The 19959-nt window shown below is 27.8% G+C and overlaps 3 protein-coding genes across 3 annotated transcripts; 2 read left to right on the forward strand and 1 right to left on the reverse strand.

The window, feature by feature from the left end:
* The first annotated feature begins 158 nt into the window (after nucleotides 1-158).
* LOC132931956 (uncharacterized) lies at nucleotides 159-6013 on the forward strand. The gene is made up of 8 exons (XM_060998078.1): nucleotides 159-436; nucleotides 849-1055; nucleotides 1276-1368; nucleotides 2822-3069; nucleotides 4748-4810; nucleotides 5183-5394; nucleotides 5462-5728; nucleotides 5793-6013. Exons 1-8 carry the CDS (start codon nucleotides 366-368, stop codon nucleotides 5961-5963), a joined length of 1332 nt encoding a protein of 443 aa, XP_060854061.1. The 5' UTR covers nucleotides 159-365; the 3' UTR covers nucleotides 5964-6013.
* LOC132931955 (DNA polymerase delta subunit 2) lies at nucleotides 5957-10939 on the reverse strand. The gene is made up of 9 exons (XM_060998077.1): nucleotides 10207-10939; nucleotides 9232-9359; nucleotides 8898-9163; nucleotides 8662-8810; nucleotides 8485-8600; nucleotides 8331-8423; nucleotides 7617-7809; nucleotides 7048-7158; nucleotides 5957-6169 (listed from the first exon to the last, which is right to left on the reverse strand). Exons 1-9 carry the CDS (start codon nucleotides 10397-10399, stop codon nucleotides 6054-6056), a joined length of 1365 nt encoding a protein of 454 aa, XP_060854060.1. The 5' UTR covers nucleotides 10400-10939; the 3' UTR covers nucleotides 5957-6053.
* Nucleotides 10940-11075: 136 nt separating this feature from the next.
* Nucleotides 11076-19662, forward strand: LOC132931953 (probable helicase with zinc finger domain). Its single transcript, XM_060998075.1, has 16 exons — nucleotides 11076-11905; nucleotides 11978-12088; nucleotides 13254-13458; nucleotides 13517-13708; nucleotides 13789-14518; nucleotides 14594-14801; nucleotides 14864-15235; nucleotides 15295-15521; nucleotides 16130-16253; nucleotides 16310-16428; nucleotides 16504-16650; nucleotides 16709-17039; nucleotides 17112-18130; nucleotides 18209-18318; nucleotides 18378-18597; nucleotides 18658-19662. The coding sequence occupies exons 1-16, from the start codon at nucleotides 11239-11241 to the stop codon at nucleotides 18982-18984; spliced, it is 5109 nt and encodes a 1702-aa protein (XP_060854058.1). The 5' UTR covers nucleotides 11076-11238; the 3' UTR covers nucleotides 18985-19662.
* Nucleotides 19663-19959: the final 297 nt, after the last annotated feature.

Raw genomic sequence — 19959 nt, forward strand, 5'->3', positions numbered from 1 at the left:
TACATTATCTATGGCCTTCGCCTGCAAAATTTCACCAATCGTGATTTCTTTATATATTTTTAGATAATCATATCAGCAATCATGGTCAAAAGGTTTTAACCGTGGTATCTATGTTATTGATAACAGGCTTTAATTTGAGTTATCGCTGACCACGCACTATAAGAAACAAACAGTTTATAGTTGTGTAGTGTGTTGGTGTGTATCATGGTGTGTCAGTACTCTACTATTTTACGACATTTATAACGATATTTAATTTATTATTTAGTTATATAATATATAGCCTTTATGATTAATATTTTAAACAAATCAATCATATATTGTGCTTAAAAATCTCGGTTTCGTTTTACCATTAAGCAACAGATAATATGGTCTTAAGCTGTACGGTTCAAAACTGTGAGAACAAATTAATAAAAGGAAATGGAATTATATTTCATCGGTAAGGTATATATTATATATAATAATTAATAATATTTATATTCTATAACACGTCGTATTAATGTTAAAATAAAGATTATCTACAAAACTCAAGAACTCGAAACAAAAATTATTTTAAAATCATTATCTTGTTCCATAATTATGGGTATATTTATACATTATACATGGAAAAACCCATTACTCATATGTATACAAAATGATTATACATTTTTAGAATGCAAATTTTTAATTAGATCATTTAGATCATTATCCAATTTCTATTTTTATTTTGGTTACTAATAACCAAATAACTGTTTAATACTATAATCAGTGTGATTGATAAATTGTTTGAATTGATCAAATAATGTAAAATTATTATTATTTAAAATTTAAATGAAAAATGTACTTATATTAATTTCACATTTATATTTCAGACTTCCTTTGCATGATCCAGAATTACTTGATAAATGGTTAAAAGCATTAAAAGTCGATAATTGGACCCCTACTAAGCATTTCAATGTTTGCAGTGAACATTTTACCGAAAATGATTACAAAAAGTCAATATCTGGAGTTAAATTAACAGATTTGTTATGCAGTGCAGTTCCTTCAATTTTTGCAGATAGTTCAAATTCAAATCATAAGTAAGTTTAAATTAAATATACATAGTTTTAGATTCTGGAAAGTAAAGTAGCAACCAGATGTATTATGGATTTGAATACTACTAATACATTATTATGTTCTATTGTTTTTATATTATTCAATCGAACACAGGCCCATATATTTAATAAATGGTTTAAAAATGCATTACATATGAGTATTTGATATTTTGATGTTATTATAAATTATAATCTAATGTTTCAGGAGAAAATCAAAAGTCTTAGGTAATTTAAACGCCAAACAATCAAGAAAAAAAGTCATTAAAACATTACCTCAAACAACTCATACAATCAGCACGTATGTTTTTTCTTACCATTACGTAAGATTTTATTTGTATGTATTATTTATTTTTTTGTTAATATAGATAAGAACAAGGTAATGTTAATAAATCTATAATGAATACAGATGAACGTATGTTAGTAAAAAATATTTTTAAGCAATATAATTTGAAATGGAAAAATGACGATAAAGATAATGATTCAATTTCAAAAAATCTTGAGTAAGCTTTGAATTGATTTCATGATTTAATAAAACAATTCTTATAAACGTAAAATTTATTATTATCAGTATGAAGACAATTCAACATTTATTGTCACCTGAACATTTGTCACTCCATGCATTAGGAAGATAAGACAGTTAACAACAAAATAGAATTTTTGTTAATATAATTTGTTAATTTTCAATTAAACTAAGTGTTTTTGATTTTTTTTTATCTTATAATATAGTGACATACTGATTATCAGGGGCAGATCTAGACCAAGATAACAGGAGGGGGGCTTTTTAAAGGGCACACATTAATTTTGATAAAGTATTTATTAGGTACATACATATGTTACTTTCCACAGTCTCATACAGAACAAAAAAAAATTATTTTTTATAATAGTAAAAAAAAAATATATCACCATAATTTTGTTACGCTTGAAGTATAATTACGTCAGAAACTAAAATCAGGGACTTCAAACTAATTTTTTTTTTGAGAGAACGGGGGGGATTGTCCCCTGGATCTGCTACTGCTGATTATATTATTAAAAAAACAACTCAATTTATATTTGTCATATTAATTATAATCTAATGTTTATGTTACAAATGATGTGGTCTTGCCTAGACAATATAAACAAATATTATGCAATATTTATTATTACTACAATTATATTGTATCAATATAAAATAAAATAAAATTTCAAATTAGACTTGCATCTTCTACAAGCAATTAATCAATTAAATATACATCTTCACTTTAATCTAAAATATCCTAATGGTTTTTTCTTTGTCTAACAATCCAATCATACTATTTATTTTATTCTTACTTCTATGTTACCATTTCTTGATCTTTCTATGCCATTGTGTATATATTTTTATATATTCATGAATACATGACACAGGTTATGTATTTTTTAAATTGTACTGTGTCTTTAGTATTTTTCTTTTCTACACATTGAGTTGGTAGTAAAAATTTACTTATTAACAAAAAAAAATATAAAGCTCTTAGCTCTTGCTAACAAAAAATAATCCGAGTGGTAAATGTTCAAATGATGATTATCAATGCTTATTCATGCCTCAGTCTAAAATTAAATTGTTAAGAAAAAGATTATCCATTTCAGTCAATAACAAATTTTTCATAGGTGCTTCTTAAAATAAGATATCTCTTATAAATTCATTATATAGTTAAGTGTGTTATTTCTTTTTGACAATCATTTTTTTTCTTACTTTAATTTTGAAATATTCAAAAGAATAAAAATTTATTTTATAGGGAATGTAATGACCCAGTTTGCTTTGTTCCGAACTGTAGAACACCGAAAGGACTACCACTTTATAATTTTCCATTTGGCGATAAACGTTTATTGCATTTATGGTCAAAAAGAACCGGATTAAGTACAATGTATGACACGGACTTATATTTAAATATAACAATATGTAAAAGCCATTTTCATGAAAAATGTTTCCATGAAAATTCTATGCAATTAAAACCCTATGCAATTCCATCTATCAATTTAATTGGTAAGCATGTGTAATAGATTTCCTATAAACACTTAATATTTGAAATTAAATTATGAAACTGAAATAATGGTTGATTAATTTATAGAGATTAAAATAATATTAGATTTTAGTATAAATATAAATTAATTTTAGTATATTTTTATTTATAGTAGAAGCTGCTTATTAGGAATACAGGTAATCGATACAATCACATTATTGAAACAATTAGGACCTATATACTACTTTATCTTATCTTTAAGATACGTTATTACGTATCGATACTGAATTCCACTTGTCCAATTAATTTAATTTTTTTTTTCTGTTCATTATTATAAATAAAATATTTACTATATTATATGATCTCTACTGTTACTGTTTTAGTTCAGCTTCGGTGTACATATGTAAAAATAGTTAATCTTTCATTATTCTAAAAATCTAAAATATTCTAAATTACGAGAATTAATTTTAGGATATAAGTAAAATTGTTCAAGTCATATAATATGATTCGCATAATTAGTTTATTATATGATACCGCAGCTCTTGATTAAATGTTTTTCATTCTACATAGAATAGGGTTTTGAAAGATCGTTTGAAAATTGAATGCACAACATTGGAAAATAACAGAGGTAGTCAGAAAAGATGTTATAGATAAAATGTTAAAAAAATGTTATACCAAATGAAGAGAAAAGATGCCTGTATTAATTAATGGACCACTGGTATGTCAAAAAGCAGAAGACCTGACAAAAAAAAATGGGAAAAGACAATTGTGTAGCAATAGAAAAATGGTTTCAATGTTGGAAGATAAGGAAGAACATCTGTTCAAACAACGCTTGGTTGACTGCAGCAATTTTCAAAAATTGACTGATCAACTAAGACAGAGCTCAATAATAGAAACCTATAATAAAGTTTTCTTAATATCAGCAAACAATTTTAATCATTCAACAATGTGCATGTAGGAAAAGTTCTTACAGTAATTAATAATGGTCTCCATGACTTATTCCTTACAAGCTAACAATATAGCAAAAAAATAAACACGCTTGATGCTATTCATTTAGCAAAGGAAGCGTGAAATAAAGTAATTGAGGAGACAAAAGTGTTGACTCACATCTCGATGTTGCAACAGAAGAAATCTATAATGTTGTTGTGAATCTTTAGACAATTTAACAGGCTGATACTGATAATGAGGAAGAAAACAGCAAGGCACACTCATCTAACAAATAAATTGTGGAAGCTTTTAGTGTTCTTAAGAGAGCAGTTTAGCACCATGTGAATGAAAAAGGCTTTAAGCAACATTAATCTTATAAAAGTATGGTCATCAAGTTGCTTGACACAAATAATAGACATCGATAGATACATATTTTACATATAATGCATATAAATTCATTTTGTTTCATAGTAGATATTATATTTTTTTTAAACTATATGTTTCTTTTTCATAACAAATTAATTTGATCGCTTATTAAAACTAACAATTAATTGATTTATTTCATATTAGTCCAAAAAGTGTTATATAAGCAGCTTCTACTGTATTTAAATTACATAGTTTTATAATTTTGTAAATGCATTTCAAGAGATAATGATATAAAAATTATATCAGATTAGTTAGTACTTCATTAATCATTAAATGTTTACTAGTTGTTTTAACACTTATTAAAATATTTATAAGTATAAATATATTTTTATTTTTTTGACAATTTAGATTACTCGGGACCTCCAGATAATTGTTGTCTGATCAATTCTTTATACTCCGATGACAATTCTGGTAATATTTTATTTTGAATATTTATTATCTAAAATAATGCATAACATTTAAAAAAAAATACCAGTTGTATTACCTTTGTTATTTTTGGTTTTGTGAATTGTGTTAGAAAAACACAGACTAATAGATAAATATTTTAAATTTAGATTTTTAATTAATAGGTTAGGTAAGGACCTAACCTAAACTTAACTGTTAAGTAATCCTTTTATCAAAGACCAAACTCATTAACATATTTTATAATTTCTTTGTATGATGCAAGTGGTTGCTAAATAACAGTGTATTGTTGATTAGATAAGATAAAAAATATTTCTGCAGACTAACCCAATGTTTTAAGCAATAACCATATTTAATTGTATGGTATTTTTTTAATATTAGTGATGACTTCCACTGGAGATCGTACATGGGGATGGTTGGGCAATACTGAAGCTTTTGGAAGACTTCCTGAACCCAATGAGTTTATAGTCATTCCAAAATCACAAATATCCAGTGAAAAGTATGCATGTTCAACTCAGGCTGCTCATTGTTTAATATATGCAGAAAACAATGAAAAAGTATTTAATATTTACAATCCTCGCGCTTCAATTCTTGTAAGTTATTGAAACACTAAGTAAATTTCAATATTTTAAAATAAAAATTTTTTTGGTGTTATGTTAGATGCAATTACGATATGATGGATATTTTGGATTTCCTGGTGGACTAATTGATGCTGGTGAAGATTTTGTTACTGCTGTTAATAGAGAAATGGCAGAAGAAATGAATTTGGATACCACTATACATTCAGTCAGTCATGATGATCATGTAATATCTCATTGGAGCGAGAAAAAAAATCTAGCTTTACACTTTTATAAATTAAAAGTTAATATGACTGAATTGGTTGAAATTGAAAAACGAGCTTTACTTGCTAGAGATTATGGGAATGAAGTAATTAATTATATTATTATTTTATTAATTAAAAAACTTTAAATAATTTTAATTAATTTCATAGGTGCTTGGTACAATTAGGATTCCTCTATATACATTGGGTGATCATTACCGTGGATTTCCAGTATTTTTAAAGCAGAACTTTATTGGATGTTCACGGGATCAGCTTCTAGCTGCACTTTCATCATTGAATATTTTGACTCCTGAAGAAATCCAACTTGCTTTAAATGTGTAGTAAAAATATGTGATTATTAATTATGTAAAATATATAATATATAGCATTTATTTTTCTTCTTTATAATATTAAATAAGAGTAAGAGTGTTATTAAGGGGCAAATGTTTTAAATGATACGGGATAACATTCTAAATTATTGAGATTCAATAAAACACAAGTTTGAGTTGATGAAAAAGATGGTACGCTTATAAGTCTAGTAGGTTTGCCTGAAACAAAACATTTTAAACTTAAATTAATCAAAAATCTTAATTCAGAAGTGGCATTCATATCTTTATCTTACAAACATTCAACATAGAAAATTTATCTTTTTAGTAAAATCAATTTTGTGTTGTTTAAATACAACAAAATTTTTTTTAACCAATGATCAAATTTAAAGATTATCAATTTATCAGTAATTTCTTGTTAGAATTATATTTAATTTTAAGAGTATGTCGCACCCGCATATGTATTCTTCGTCTTATATGTACGACATAGACAAAACACGTTTACACTGTCTGAGTGGAACTCAATCAACTTGTTTCTAGACTTCTAGAGTAAATATACCTATTATATAATTAAAATTTAAAGATAACAATATTTCAGAAGGCAAGACGCTGAGTTATTTTCTATTATTCCCAATATAACATTCATCATAATTTATTTTTTAGAATTAGCAAAAGTTTTAAATGACCTATAACTTATCAACATTTTAATTTTTTTTTAAACAGCGTCTTATCCTCCAAAATATTGTCATCTTTACATTTTATAATAGAGTAATACTCTAGAACCAAAATTGAGCAAGTTCTACTCAGACTGCGTAAACATGTTTTGTCTATATTGTATGCATGTACGACGAAGACAACACATTTGGGTGCGATGTCCTCTTAAAGCATGTTATATAATATTTTGAATATTTCAAAGTTACCTAAAAATTAAAATATACAAAATTAATAAGAAAACACAGATGATGTTTTCACCTTTAAGTTTATATCCTAATGTTTAAACTCTACACAAAATTGATTCTGCTGTAACGTTTTTAAGATAGAGGCAACATAATAGGTTTAGCATCCTTTTAATCAAATATTTAATGTAAATGAGTAATTACCACTGCTATTTATTTTTAGTGATGTCTTAAAAGATTGTTGATTTGATACGAAAAACACATCTGGCATTTCTTTTATTATAAATGGATCTTGTCCTTCGAATGGATAACATGCTATTAACAATAACAATTTATTAGTATAAGCTCATTATTTTACTTTGAACTATAAATAAAATATCTAATATTTATTAGTAGTGGTTATCATGAGAAACAGCACATTGCCCAAAAAAACAATATATAACTTTACTTAGAAACAAATATATTAAATACATATAGTGTCAAGTAATAGGTTTATTATTATCTAAACATTTTATTTTTCTCACGACTTATTTTTCCTCCAATTGACATGGATATTTTCAGGGTATTCCACGTTTTAATAACTTGCATTATTATAATATGTAAATATAATTTTATTTTGTTACAACCCAATATAAATAATATCAAAATAATTTATATAAGTCTTAAATTATACTAAGATAAATGCAAAATAACAAAATATTTCAATCATAATAATAATTCTTTTATATAATTTATTTAAAACTAAACCTAAATATAAATCAGACAGTACTTACGAATTGTGTCTGGTGCAGATGGTACTTGATGCCCCCAATCTAATATTCTATCCATAATATCAATTGGATCCTCTAAGCTTGTAAATCTGAGGACATCTTGTACAGCCTGTCCAGATGATCCGATTATAAGATGGCCTTCAATTTCAAATTGATTTGGATTTGTTACTCTATGTAAACTTGAATATTCAGAAGCCTATACAAATGGTGAATAGATAATGAATCATATACAAAAACAGTCAGAATTTGTTTGTAATACTTTTTATTTTAACAATACACTCGCATTACTATTTTACCAAACGTTTGCTTTACAGTAGCAAGATTCACTTATCAGTGATGTGTAACAAGAGTATACTGCCAGTATGATTAACAATTTTTATGATTTAATTTTAAAAACTAGAGAATACTTATTTTTAATAATTTTAGAAAACAATTTAAAGTCAAGTGTATGAACTGGCAAATTTGTGTTTTTACATTTTTGATAAAGAATAATTTTATTGACATATCAGTAGATATCATAAACCAGATATCTTCACCCGTTAAATAAGCTAATGCCATACAAATAGAGATGAGTGGTATACAAAGTTTGGTGCAATAACCGCTAATAACCTAGTATTATTTTATACATCCTGAATAATTCCAAAATATGGCGATAACTGGTTTAACACCAAAAACATTTTTTATAAATAATAATTATAAAAACATGTTAATATTTACTTTGGGAAATAAATATCTGTGGAATGCTTGTTGTGGTAATGTTCTATCTGTAGGGTCAAATTCTCCAGGCATAATTTGGACATCAACAGTTGACTAAAAAATACAATGGTTCCTTTAAAATATAAATAGTGAAAATAAATAAAATTATACTTACAGCTAATTGCAATAATATGTCATCTAATTGTTTAATTGCTTGAATGTCTCGAGGAAAATCATCTATTTTGTCTCGGTAATTTGGCTTTTTCATTGGAGTACTACGTATGCTATTTCCTAATTAATAAATTATTTGAATATTAAAATATTAATATTTCTGCACTACAAAAATAATTACCAGCTATTAAAACTTGAACAATTTTTGAGACTTTACTGTTTTCTTTTTTATCACCCAGTAAACCATATATCCAATCTACAAATAGTTGTACTTGAAAATTAGTAGCGATATTAGATGCTAATTCTAAACCACTTATTAATACAAGAAACCTACAAAAAATAAATTTGATTTTTAGAGCATTATACTAAATAACAGATTCTAAATACATATATATACTCATTCAATAAACTCTTTACCTATCATGCCCAGAACTCTGAGTAGTGAGATTTTTAGATGCAACCGATGGTGTGGGCCAACAAAAATCTAGTACGTCAAATTTTCCACCATCTTGAGGAATACCTTTTACTGCTATAATACATCCAGTCATAATATTTTTTAAGGATAAACTATCACCATTCAAACCATCAAATGTTAAAGGTACTCTCTGTAATTCATCTTCTAGAATAACTTCATCTGTGTCAGAAACAAAATGAGTTCTAGGTGCTTGAGGAATCAAATTGTTCTAAAAACATAAACATTAACCAACAATTAAATACATTTATGATGTACATAATATAAATTCTATATTACTTCTTCACTAATTTCCTTCAAAATGCTGGGTTTTAGTTCTTGATGTTTAAATAATGTGCCAATTACAATACATTCTTGACCAACTTTATCGTGTAACTCGGATAATTTATAAACATCACACGCTTCACCTAATCAAAATAAAAATCACATATGTAACATAAATTACACAAGCTAATATTGTTTTTTATCAGCAAACATTATAACATTTTGTATTAAATAAAAACATTGGACGTATAAGGGACAAGGCTAATAACCTTAGACATTGAAGACTATCATAATTAAAACAAACATTGGAATGTACCGAATGTGAGTAGTATAAAATGCTTAAGATATGGCATAAAATCTTGTGAAGAAGAAACCACCTACTGAAAACACTTCTTACATTTATTATTTAAAATAACATTTAATTAATTGGTTATAATAATACACACACCACTATACTTCAATTTCAATTTTTCTTATATCGCACTAAATATATTATTGAGTATTGTTTTAAGTCTGATAAAAAAAAATCGAATAAATATTTTCATTATTATGCTACAGTACGTACGTATAATTACTACTTTTTAAATTCAATAATATACAGAAATCTTGGGTCGGGAAATTTTGCTATTCATATTCAATGCATTAACACATATATTTATTTTTATACAACACTTCTATTGACAACTATTAGTCAATTGAAATGCACATGGGATTCCACCAATCACCATATATTGGTGATTCACAACTTTCCTATTTAAGTAATAATCATAATCTACAGCAAATTTATGGTTCAATTCCTAATACTGATAGTTATATATAATACCTAACTAAATAGTCTTTAAGAACCAATAACATTCAATTCTGGGCTCTGTAGACTTATACAAATGAACATTTATTCCATTAGACATTTTTACCTGCATTTTTTCATCAGGAATTTATATATTAACATAGACGTTAAGAATAAAAACTTATGAACAATATATTACATACCCCATTTTTGTTGTATTTTCGCCTGAAGAATGTCTCTCATCTGCACCAGTCTGTGAGCATAAATGTGTGCAAACTGTCTAGTGTAATTCACATCCTTCAAGTGAAACACGGACGACATGTCAACGTAATTGAACGAAGGTCGTTCAAAATTCGTTTCTTCGTAGTCGCCTATGAATTCAAGAAGCTCAGGCATGATGATATTAGAATTAGACAAAAACTGCTGGTAAATATGTAAAGCGCCTTAAATAGTTGACTAAGTGGAAGCGACCATAAAATACGTTGGTAATCGGTGACAGTAAAATATCACTGGACAATCGAGAAAAAAAATACGTATCCTTTGATACGATACATCAACTAATATTATTATTATAAACGATCTACAAAAGCACGAATTTTGATAACGACTAACGAACACTGAATATATTAGAACTTTAAAGACTTGTTACAAGTCTAGTAATAAGTACACTTAACTGTTCACTTCACTGTATTCACTAATCACTACTTATAAGCGCAATACTTCTCAGAGATCAGTCTACAGAAATTTGTCAGATCAGAAACTAATAAAATAAAGTAATAAACTAATAACCACTCGACGCTAATGTCTCGCAAACTCGCAGCATATAGTTTTAGTGAGTTTTACACTTGCAGTATACTATAATATTATGTACTATCGTCTATCACACACGCATCATAATATTATAATCAATCAAAGCTAAAAATGAGCGGGAAAAACCCTAGTCAGATGTTAGGAACGGCACCGACGACACTGACAAGATTAATACAATTTCCTTGGGTTTCCAAAACATCAATAATATTAAAATTGGAAAGAAAATTATCTTGATAAGAATAAAAATTTAATTGATAAGCGGAACTGGGAAGTTTATCCATTGTTTATGTTTTTCCTACGCCTAAATGTGTGTTATGTTCAGAACTAAATGATTAATTATATTGCAAACGAACAAAATTGTATTAATTATGATCACATAAGTCAAACGACAGTAGACAACCAAATTCTTACACTCTTGCTCATACATGGAGACCAATTTCGCTGAGGTCGAGCACAGAGCCATCGAGTACCTGAACCATAAACAATGGAGCAACGCGTTTTTCTGTTTCGACCAGTTGTTGGAAAATGCAGTGGCCAAAAGCTTGCCATCCGAGCGGTTTGTTGGCTATCTATTAGGCCGGTCACAGTGCAGTCTGGAATTGAAAAAATATGACGACGTTATTCATGATTGCCGACACATCATATCTATGTTGACAGACGATGAGAATGCATATAGCTCACGTGTGCGTCGTAATCTAGTCAATGCACTATTTGCATTGAAAAGATATGGCGAAGCAGAACAAGCTGCCTTGGAATGGGTGGTGAGGTCAGACAATAGTAGTGAGGCCAAAAAAATGTTGGACACTGTGCGCTTAGTGTGGAGTATGTCAAAAGAAGACATCCCTACACCAGTACAGACATTAGAAGATCAGTTGAACCAGATCAATGAGGATCTGCTGTTTGGAGACAGACTAGATTCTTGGATTGCTACTGGTGTAAGGGAGCAAAGTCGAAGGAATAGAAAGCATCCTGTTGAACTAGTTGATGATGAGAAAATGGTTGGCCAACTATTTGAATCATCTAGTAATGAAAATAATGGTATACAACATTTTGAGAGAAACAGCCAATTCTTTGAACGGTTTAATGGAGCTGGTAAGTAACAATTTACCATTATAACATATGGTTTCTGTTTTACAACTTATTCAAATATTGTTTACTCATTAGGACATGAAAACGGTATGAGTTACTCTAATATAGCAAAGCATAATGGTGAATCTTATGATTTAAGAACAAATTATCAGTCAAAAGTCACTGAAGTTTTCCAAGAGCCAACTAGTGAGTAATTTATTGATGATATTATAAGATAAATTAAGTATTAAGTAGTTTCTTTTATCATCATCAATCAATAATACATTTTTTATTAAATATTACTTGTTACCTCTTAACTTATTTATTTCCAAAAAGTTTATTTTAAAAGATTATCAGATATTTAAAAAAAAAACTAACTTTTAAAGTTGATATTTATTAAAATAGTAATTTATATTATCAATTACTATATACTATTACATTAATAGAGAGTTACATACAAATTAAATTATTTAATGGACAATCATGGGTCATTAAAATATATTTAAGTGTCCTTTGATTAGTTAAAAATATAGTTATATTTTATGTAACCCAGCATAAATTTGTTTATTAACCAGATAATAGATACTACATTTTAAGAGTGGAATAATAGTATAATACATATCAAACTCAAACTGATTTCAATTTATTAGATTTATATTATTAATTAAAATTTCAACTTCAAAAATATAATAGTTTAATCTAGGGACTAATATTTTCTTTTGAATTAAAAATTATAAATCTCATTGCTTTTCTTTTAAACATTTACTTTGGTACTGTTATTTGTTACATTAAAATACTAAATTTATAATTTATTTAAGATGTTATTCTGTCCCATACCAACCACTTAAAACCACATTATGAATTATTACTCATGTATTTTTCATAAAGAGGTAATAAATGTCATCCTACACTTGAAAACTTACAATAAATTAATTTAAAGAAAGATATATTATGTCTATTAATTATTGTTAAAATATTTTCATTTTTCTTGATACTTATTTAGTATAAATTTAATAATCTTATTATTAATAGGTAAAAAAAAAACTGTGTAAACTTATCTACATTACAAAATATCCTTTTTTTATCATTATTATTCAATAAAACTTTTTATTTTGATCATAAGAATAAAAAATAATAATCTATAATGAATAATAATGCATTTCATAGCTATCCACTTACCTGCCCACCTAATTGATCTACAGTCAAACCTAAATATATACATTTTTAATAGAAAACTATTTTGTTTTTGAATCAGCATTAAAATTATTCTATATTACTTATATATATAAGTATATAATATATATAATATGTACTATATATAATATGTCAACTATTTAACTGTGCATATAATTGATAATACCATGATTTTCAGGAAAAGAGAAGCAAACAGAATTAAAATTTCCCCAGAAAAATGAAATGAGGTATTCTTGTACATATTGTGGTATATCATTCCATTTAGAAAATCAGCTTCGGGCACATTGTGCGACTGAAAACCATCAAACAGTAATTATGTCTGATGAAGGACGTGATTGGAAATGGCGTCCACCACCACGAGGATTCTCTTCTGAATGCTATACGTATGAGAACCTAGTTAAGTTGTTGATTTTTCACTTTATTAATGAGCTTAAATTTTAGCTTATGTGAAGCTTTTTCGGAAGGAGAAGGAACAGAAAATTCTTGCAAGTATGGTGCTCAGTGTGTTGAAGCACATGGCATGGAAGAATTAACTGAATGGAAAGAAAGATTTGAGTATAGACGAATGAAACTACAACGTGCAAGTGAGAATAAGCTTTATGGGAAATCTTATACAGAACAATTATTAGAAAGGTAAATTAATAATAATTTAAAAAATATTTAATTAAAAATAGATTTTATCAGTATTAATATTGTTATTAATACTCTTATAGGTGGGTACAGTCAACAAATCCGGAGAAAATTATGCGTGAAAGTTTGGATAGTGTTGTTGAGTCTCATGATTGTGATTTAGTAACTACTGTTGAATCCAAAACTAGTAACCGTGAATGGACATTTGTCCTAGAAACAACTTCATCTCTTCAAGCTGTGGCTTTACTCCAAGATACTTATCGTAATCATTTTTCTCTAACACATATTTTGGTTGATAATGGTTTGCAACAAGTTGCTTTCGATATGGAACCACCAAATGATCAAGAATGGGTATCTCAAGCTCAACATCCTGTTTCTCAATCTTTGTCTTCCAAATTAAGACATCAGATTAAAGTTTATTTTACAACAAATATTTATGGAACCTTTAGACAAGCAGTAGTGTTTGATTTTGGTCTTGGTCCTGTTCTGGTTAAACATCTTTGTGTAGATGTTATACCTGTGACAGATTGTGGTAAAGTCAAAGAAATTCACAAAGAGTTAATATTATCTTCAATGGAACGATGGAATCCAAATAATTCAAATATTGTGGAGTTTCAATCATCAATTGGACCTACTCAAGTGCAGGATGATAGGGAAAGAGAGCAAAATTTACTATTAAGTTATGCTGCACCTTGTCCTTCAACATTTTCTTTGACTCATACCACTATTTCAGAGAAAAAACTTACAAGGAACAATTATAGAGCAAGAATTCATGAATTATTATATGTTGAAGAACTTGCACGTTATGAACAAGTATGATATTTTTTTTTTTAGTTGTTATTTAATTGTATTTATGTTGATGTAAATAATGTAATCTTTTGATGTTAGGTGGCCAGATACAATTTAACTGCAAAATTGCAATTGGCTAGCTGCTATCTACTTTCACCTAGTGGTGTTGCAGCTAGTACAGCAAAATATTCTCATAATAATGAGTTGTTTGCATTATTACAACTTGGAACCGATGTATCTGAAGACACTTCAGCTGGAAGGTTAATTTTAAATAATTGTACCACTGTATATCTTTCTCCATCTAAAGGTAAGAACTTTTTATTTCTATAATATTTAAATTATTATATTTAGAATGTAATTTTATTTTAGACAAAAAATCATCTGATGAAAAGCGAACTGTTCATGAAGCACAAATTGAAGATAAAGGAAAAAATGTTATATATCTTAGACTATCTGCCAATACTGTTACTGGTCTTGGTCTTAAAGCAGATACAAATGTAAAATTTGATGTTCAATTTCAACTAAACCGAATACCATACTGCGAATGGCATTATGCGATTGATCATATAGCTGACTTCAAAATTATCTTTCCTGACACATTTTTGGAACCAATTATACCATGGAGTCCAAAACGACAATGGGTAGAAATAATTGACAAAAAACTTAATGTAAAACAAAGAGAAGCTGTTATTGCTATCACAACTCCTACAAACATTAGTTTACCCCCAATACTAATTATTGGTTTGTTTATAAAATAATGAAAATAGTTTTTTTTTTAATTAAATATATCTGTTTTTTAGGTCCATTTGGTACAGGCAAGACTTATACTTTAGCTCAAGCTATTAAACAAACATTATTACAAGATAATACAAGAATCTTAGTTTGTACTCATTCAAATAGTGCTGCAGATTTATATATAAAAGACTATTTGCATCCATATGTTGAGGATGGACATACTGAAGCAAAACCATTAAGGATATATTATCACAAGCGTTGGGTGTCCACTGTTCACAGTACTGTTCAAAAGGTGATAAAATCTATCATCTATAAATATGTTTTAAAAATGGATGATAATATTTCTCAAAACACCATTATAGACTTAAATATTTAATATGACTTGGGTATTTTAAATGAATTAATATATCTAGATAAAAATTAAATATGATTTCTGGTTATCTCACTTTTAATTTTCCCTTTTATTCTATATTTTAAATTCAAATATAAACCAACATTTTAATCTATACATTTTTATAATTTTAATCATTCTTTATCTTCCAAAATATTAATTCTAACATTTTTTTTTTTTTTTTAATGACCTAGGATTCCCAAATTTATCCATAGATGATGATGTTGTCTAATGAAGTGTGTGTTAAATGTGGTATCTCTATATATGTATAAATGTCCAGACTACTAACTATTAAAATAAAATATTTCATTTTAAAAGCCAATCCCTCATTTTTTTTTAAAAATTATTTAACCATTTTATTCTGCTATTGAATTACTTATAATGCCTGTGTTCTTATTTTGTCTTTGGTAACATATTATACTATTACAGTAATAGATTATAATTTATAACATGATTGAAATTATAATGTTGTACTTGAAAACCTACTCAATTTCTTTTTTTCTTTATAGTATTGTATTTTGGATCAAAATGGTTCATTTAGACTACCAACACTAGAAGAAATCTTAAATTATCGAGTGATAGTGGTGACATTAAGTATTTCTATGTTTTTGTCATCTGTTGGGTTGAAAAAAGGTATATTTCTTATCCATTTTATCACACAATGATACTAAACAAACTTATTTTTGAAGGTCATTTTACCCATATTCTCTTGGATGAAGCCGCTCAAGCTATGGAGTGTGAAGCTATCATGCCATTGGCACTTGCTAATACTGACACACGAATTGTTTTAGCTGGAGATCACATGCAGGTAATTTTAAATGAAAATGAAAATTGAGCAAAAAGAAAAATTTATATGTTTATTTACCAATTATTAAAATTTTAGCTAAGTCCAGAAATTTTTTCAAAATTTGCAAAAGAAAGGAATTTACATGTATCATTACTAGAACGGCTTTATGATCACTATCCTGGACAATTTGCTTCTAAAATATTATTGTGTGAAAATTACAGAGCACATGAAGCCATAATACATGTATGTTTGATTATGATCTTGGTAGAAGTCTGTTTATTAATTTTTATTTATTTATTAGTTCACATCTGAATTGTTTTATGAACAAAAACTCGTAAGCAAAGGTAATCAACCACAACATGATAGTTTATATCCTTTGACATTTTTTACAACTCGTGGTGAAGACATACAAGATAGTAATTCAACTGCATTTTACAATAATGCTGAAGTTTATGAAGTTGTTGAACGGGTATCTGAATTACGAAAAAATTGGCCAGTTGCATGGGGAGCATTTGATGAACATTCAATTGGTATTATGACTCCTTATTCAGATCAAGTGTTCAGAATTAGATCAGAATTACGTAAACGACGTATGGGTGGCATATCTGTTGAAAGAGTACTCAACGTACAAGGTAAATTATTTTTGCATAATGTATTACAAATTCATAAGTTAAAATATAAATTAATGGTAATTTAATGTTTAGGCAAACAATTCAGAGCAATATTTCTGAGTACTGTACGTACTAGACGGACATGTTTGGCCAATAATGTAGGAGGTGGTGAGAAATCTAACAGTGGTATAAATAAACTTGGCATGGATGATATGGACTATGGATTTTTATCTAACTCAAAATTGCTAAACACTGCTATTACCCGTGCACAAAGTCTTGTTGCAGTGGTTGGAGACCCTGTAGCACTTTGTTCAATTGGACGATGTAGAAAAGTTTGGGAACGATTCATTCAAATATGTGATGAAAATCATAGTCTTAATGGTATCACATGGATTCATTTACGGAATTTGTTAGATAACCTTGAATTAAAGAAATCATATATTTTAAACCCTTTGGCCCCAGAATTTGTACCCAGACGTTACCAGCAAGAATCTTATATAAAGATTCCTCAATCTTTAGCAACATTTAATGCGGCTATACCACCACCACCTATAAGGTTTTCTCAACCGCCACCTTTATTTTCTTCGCCCATATTTCCATTCCCATTGTATATACCTTCTATTACTCAACCACCTCCACCAGCTTTTATTTCTTTACGACAACCAATCATAAATCCTTCCCAAATGTGGCCACTTGGTCCACTAACAACAACTGCTCCAAATATTTTTCCGAGGCCTATACTCCAGCCACCAATACAAAAACCAAACGATGAAGAAATTCGACCACCACCTGGTTTGGTGCCTCCGCGTAACCCAGGTTTAGTTCACTTAGTTCAAAATGGGCATGCTGACCTTCAATTTGTCCAGAATTCTACTGGAGTGACTCCTGTAAACTTGCCTTCTCCAAATATGATTGTACCAAATGCCAATTTAATGGGACTTCAAGATCAATTCAACAAAATGAATATGTCATCACTACAACCATTTGCAATGCAACATCCTTCACTGGTGCAACCTTTCAATATTAGGTCAATGGTTGATGTGAACAATAAACATGCTGAAACAATTACAGCACAACAAACACAACGTAACAATGATAGATCAATGCTTGAGGTATATTTTTACTCGTGAAAGTAATTCTTAAAAAAAAACTTAAACAAAATATACTATCTGATATTTATTTCATTTTAGGGTATGTTACCGCATAACATTAGTATAGAAGAAATGATGACTTCTCAGACAAAACAAGTAGAGTGGCTGAAATTTCTCACTGATAATGGCGGTGCTTTAATGGGACAAAAGTATTTGTAGAATCTAATTCTAAACAATTACTTCAATATTAATTTCTTTCATATTTTAGGTTTATCGAACTACTACGGTCTCAAACACAGTACAAAAAGTCAGCTATCCAACAGCCACCGCCTATTCAACAACCACCACCAAATATTCCATTGCAGATGAATGTACCTCCTCCAGAAATTGGAAATAGAGTTCCTGATGATTTGTTAAATATTTTGATTCAACAACAGCAAAATCAAAAACAGCAAATCAATCATAATGGTTTTGGGAATCCATCCCAGGTAAATTTAAATTTATTATAAAAAAATACTTTTTAACTAAATTTAAAAAATATTTTACAGGGAGTTCCACATTTAGATGGTAGTGGATCAGATGATATGTATAAACCATTAGGTAATCAGTTTACACTCGGTCAACAACATACAAATATTGAACAAATCGATCGTACACCGCTATATAAACGACAAGCACAACCACAACCTAATGGCAATATAATGTTACCAATGAATGGTGATCGTCAGGCATTATCTCCTCAATATCAGGGTATGTCAACATATGCAGATGCATGTAGACAATCACCAATGGTTGAAGAACGGAAAAATCCGGTAGATAACCAGTTTGGCAATGATCCACAGTGCAATAATGCATTCTATAATTTTTTTAACTGAATGTGTTTGTATTAAAAACTTTGTCTCTGTAATTTTTTTTCTTGAATTTTTGACCTAAAACAATTTATATTATATAAATATCAGAATTAAAAAAACAAAAAAAATAAAAAAATAAAACAAAAAAAAATTAAAAGATTTGTATTATATTTATATTATCCTATATGTGCAATAGTTTGTAGTGATTGTATTTTCAAGTATTATATGAATATATATTATATATAAATCAACTTATTTGTGTAAAACTACACTTATTTTTAACAATTATTAATATGATACATTTTGTGGATGAACAATTTCATGTTTAATACAATATTATTATCGCCTATGAAAATAAATTTAATTACAAAATTTCTTCTGAAAATTCTTATGATAATAAGATTTAATTATTTAATAATTAGCAATTGTAATATTTTTTGTGTAACTATTTAGATGTATATGATTGAATATTGGCTATCCTGTAAATAAATTGTATTTTATTGATTTTTTCTGTATAATGAAGTATAAATGTATAACATTATTATTATTATTATTATTATTATACTATAATAAATATTATAAACCTTTACCATAAAACCATGTACCTATATATATATCTAGAGTAGCATGTCAAATTACGGTTTTTGTATTTGTGTAAAATTATTATATATCTAAAAATAAACATAAAATATTCACTAGTAATATTGAATTTAATTATTTATACCAGCGGTTCCAAAACTTTTACGACTACGGCAGCACCCTTGATAAATAGTTTATGTTTTGTGGAGCCCTCTTTTTTTAAATAATTTTTAATAATATAAATAATCCAAATATAATATAAAATAATTTTCTCAATAATGACATAGGTACACCTGGCAAAACTTGAAATTGTCGCATGGAACCCTTAGGTTCCATGTAACACACTTTGGGAAACGCTGGTTTATAGTGTTTATACCCTACTAGTATACTACTATAACTATAGTATAGTATAATGCCATT

The sequence above is a fragment of the Rhopalosiphum padi genome, chromosome 1 (genome assembly GCF_020882245.1).
Source record: "Rhopalosiphum padi isolate XX-2018 chromosome 1, ASM2088224v1, whole genome shotgun sequence".
NCBI lineage: Eukaryota > Metazoa > Arthropoda > Insecta > Hemiptera > Aphididae > Rhopalosiphum > Rhopalosiphum padi.

Bases quoted from the DNA above. Each gene is read 5' to 3' on its own strand.
- LOC132931956 (XM_060998078.1), top strand. From the start codon at position 366: ATGGTCTTAAGCTGTACGGTTCAAAACTGTGAGAACAAATTAATAAAA. The intron at 437-848 runs GTAAGGTATATA...TTTATATTTCAG, and splicing joins AATGGAATTATATTTCATCG to ACTTCCTTTGCATGATCCAG. The intron at 5,729-5,792 runs GTAATTAATTAT...TTAATTTCATAG, and splicing joins CTAGAGATTATGGGAATGAA to GTGCTTGGTACAATTAGGAT.
- LOC132931955 (XM_060998077.1), bottom strand. From the start codon at position 10,399: ATGCCTGAGCTTCTTGAATTCATAGGCGACTACGAAGAAACGAATTTT. The intron at 7,810-8,330 runs GTAAATATTAAC...CCATTTGTATAG, and splicing joins ACAGATATTTATTTCCCAAA to GCTTCTGAATATTCAAGTTT. The intron at 7,159-7,616 runs GTAAGTACTGTC...TATTGTTAATAG, and splicing joins ATCTGCACCAGACACAATTC to CATGTTATCCATTCGAAGGA.
- LOC132931953 (XM_060998075.1), top strand. From the start codon at position 11,239: ATGGAGACCAATTTCGCTGAGGTCGAGCACAGAGCCATCGAGTACCTG. The intron at 11,906-11,977 runs GTAAGTAACAAT...TTTACTCATTAG, and splicing joins TGAACGGTTTAATGGAGCTG to GACATGAAAACGGTATGAGT. The intron at 16,254-16,309 runs GTATATTTCTTA...TTATTTTTGAAG, and splicing joins ATCTGTTGGGTTGAAAAAAG to GTCATTTTACCCATATTCTC.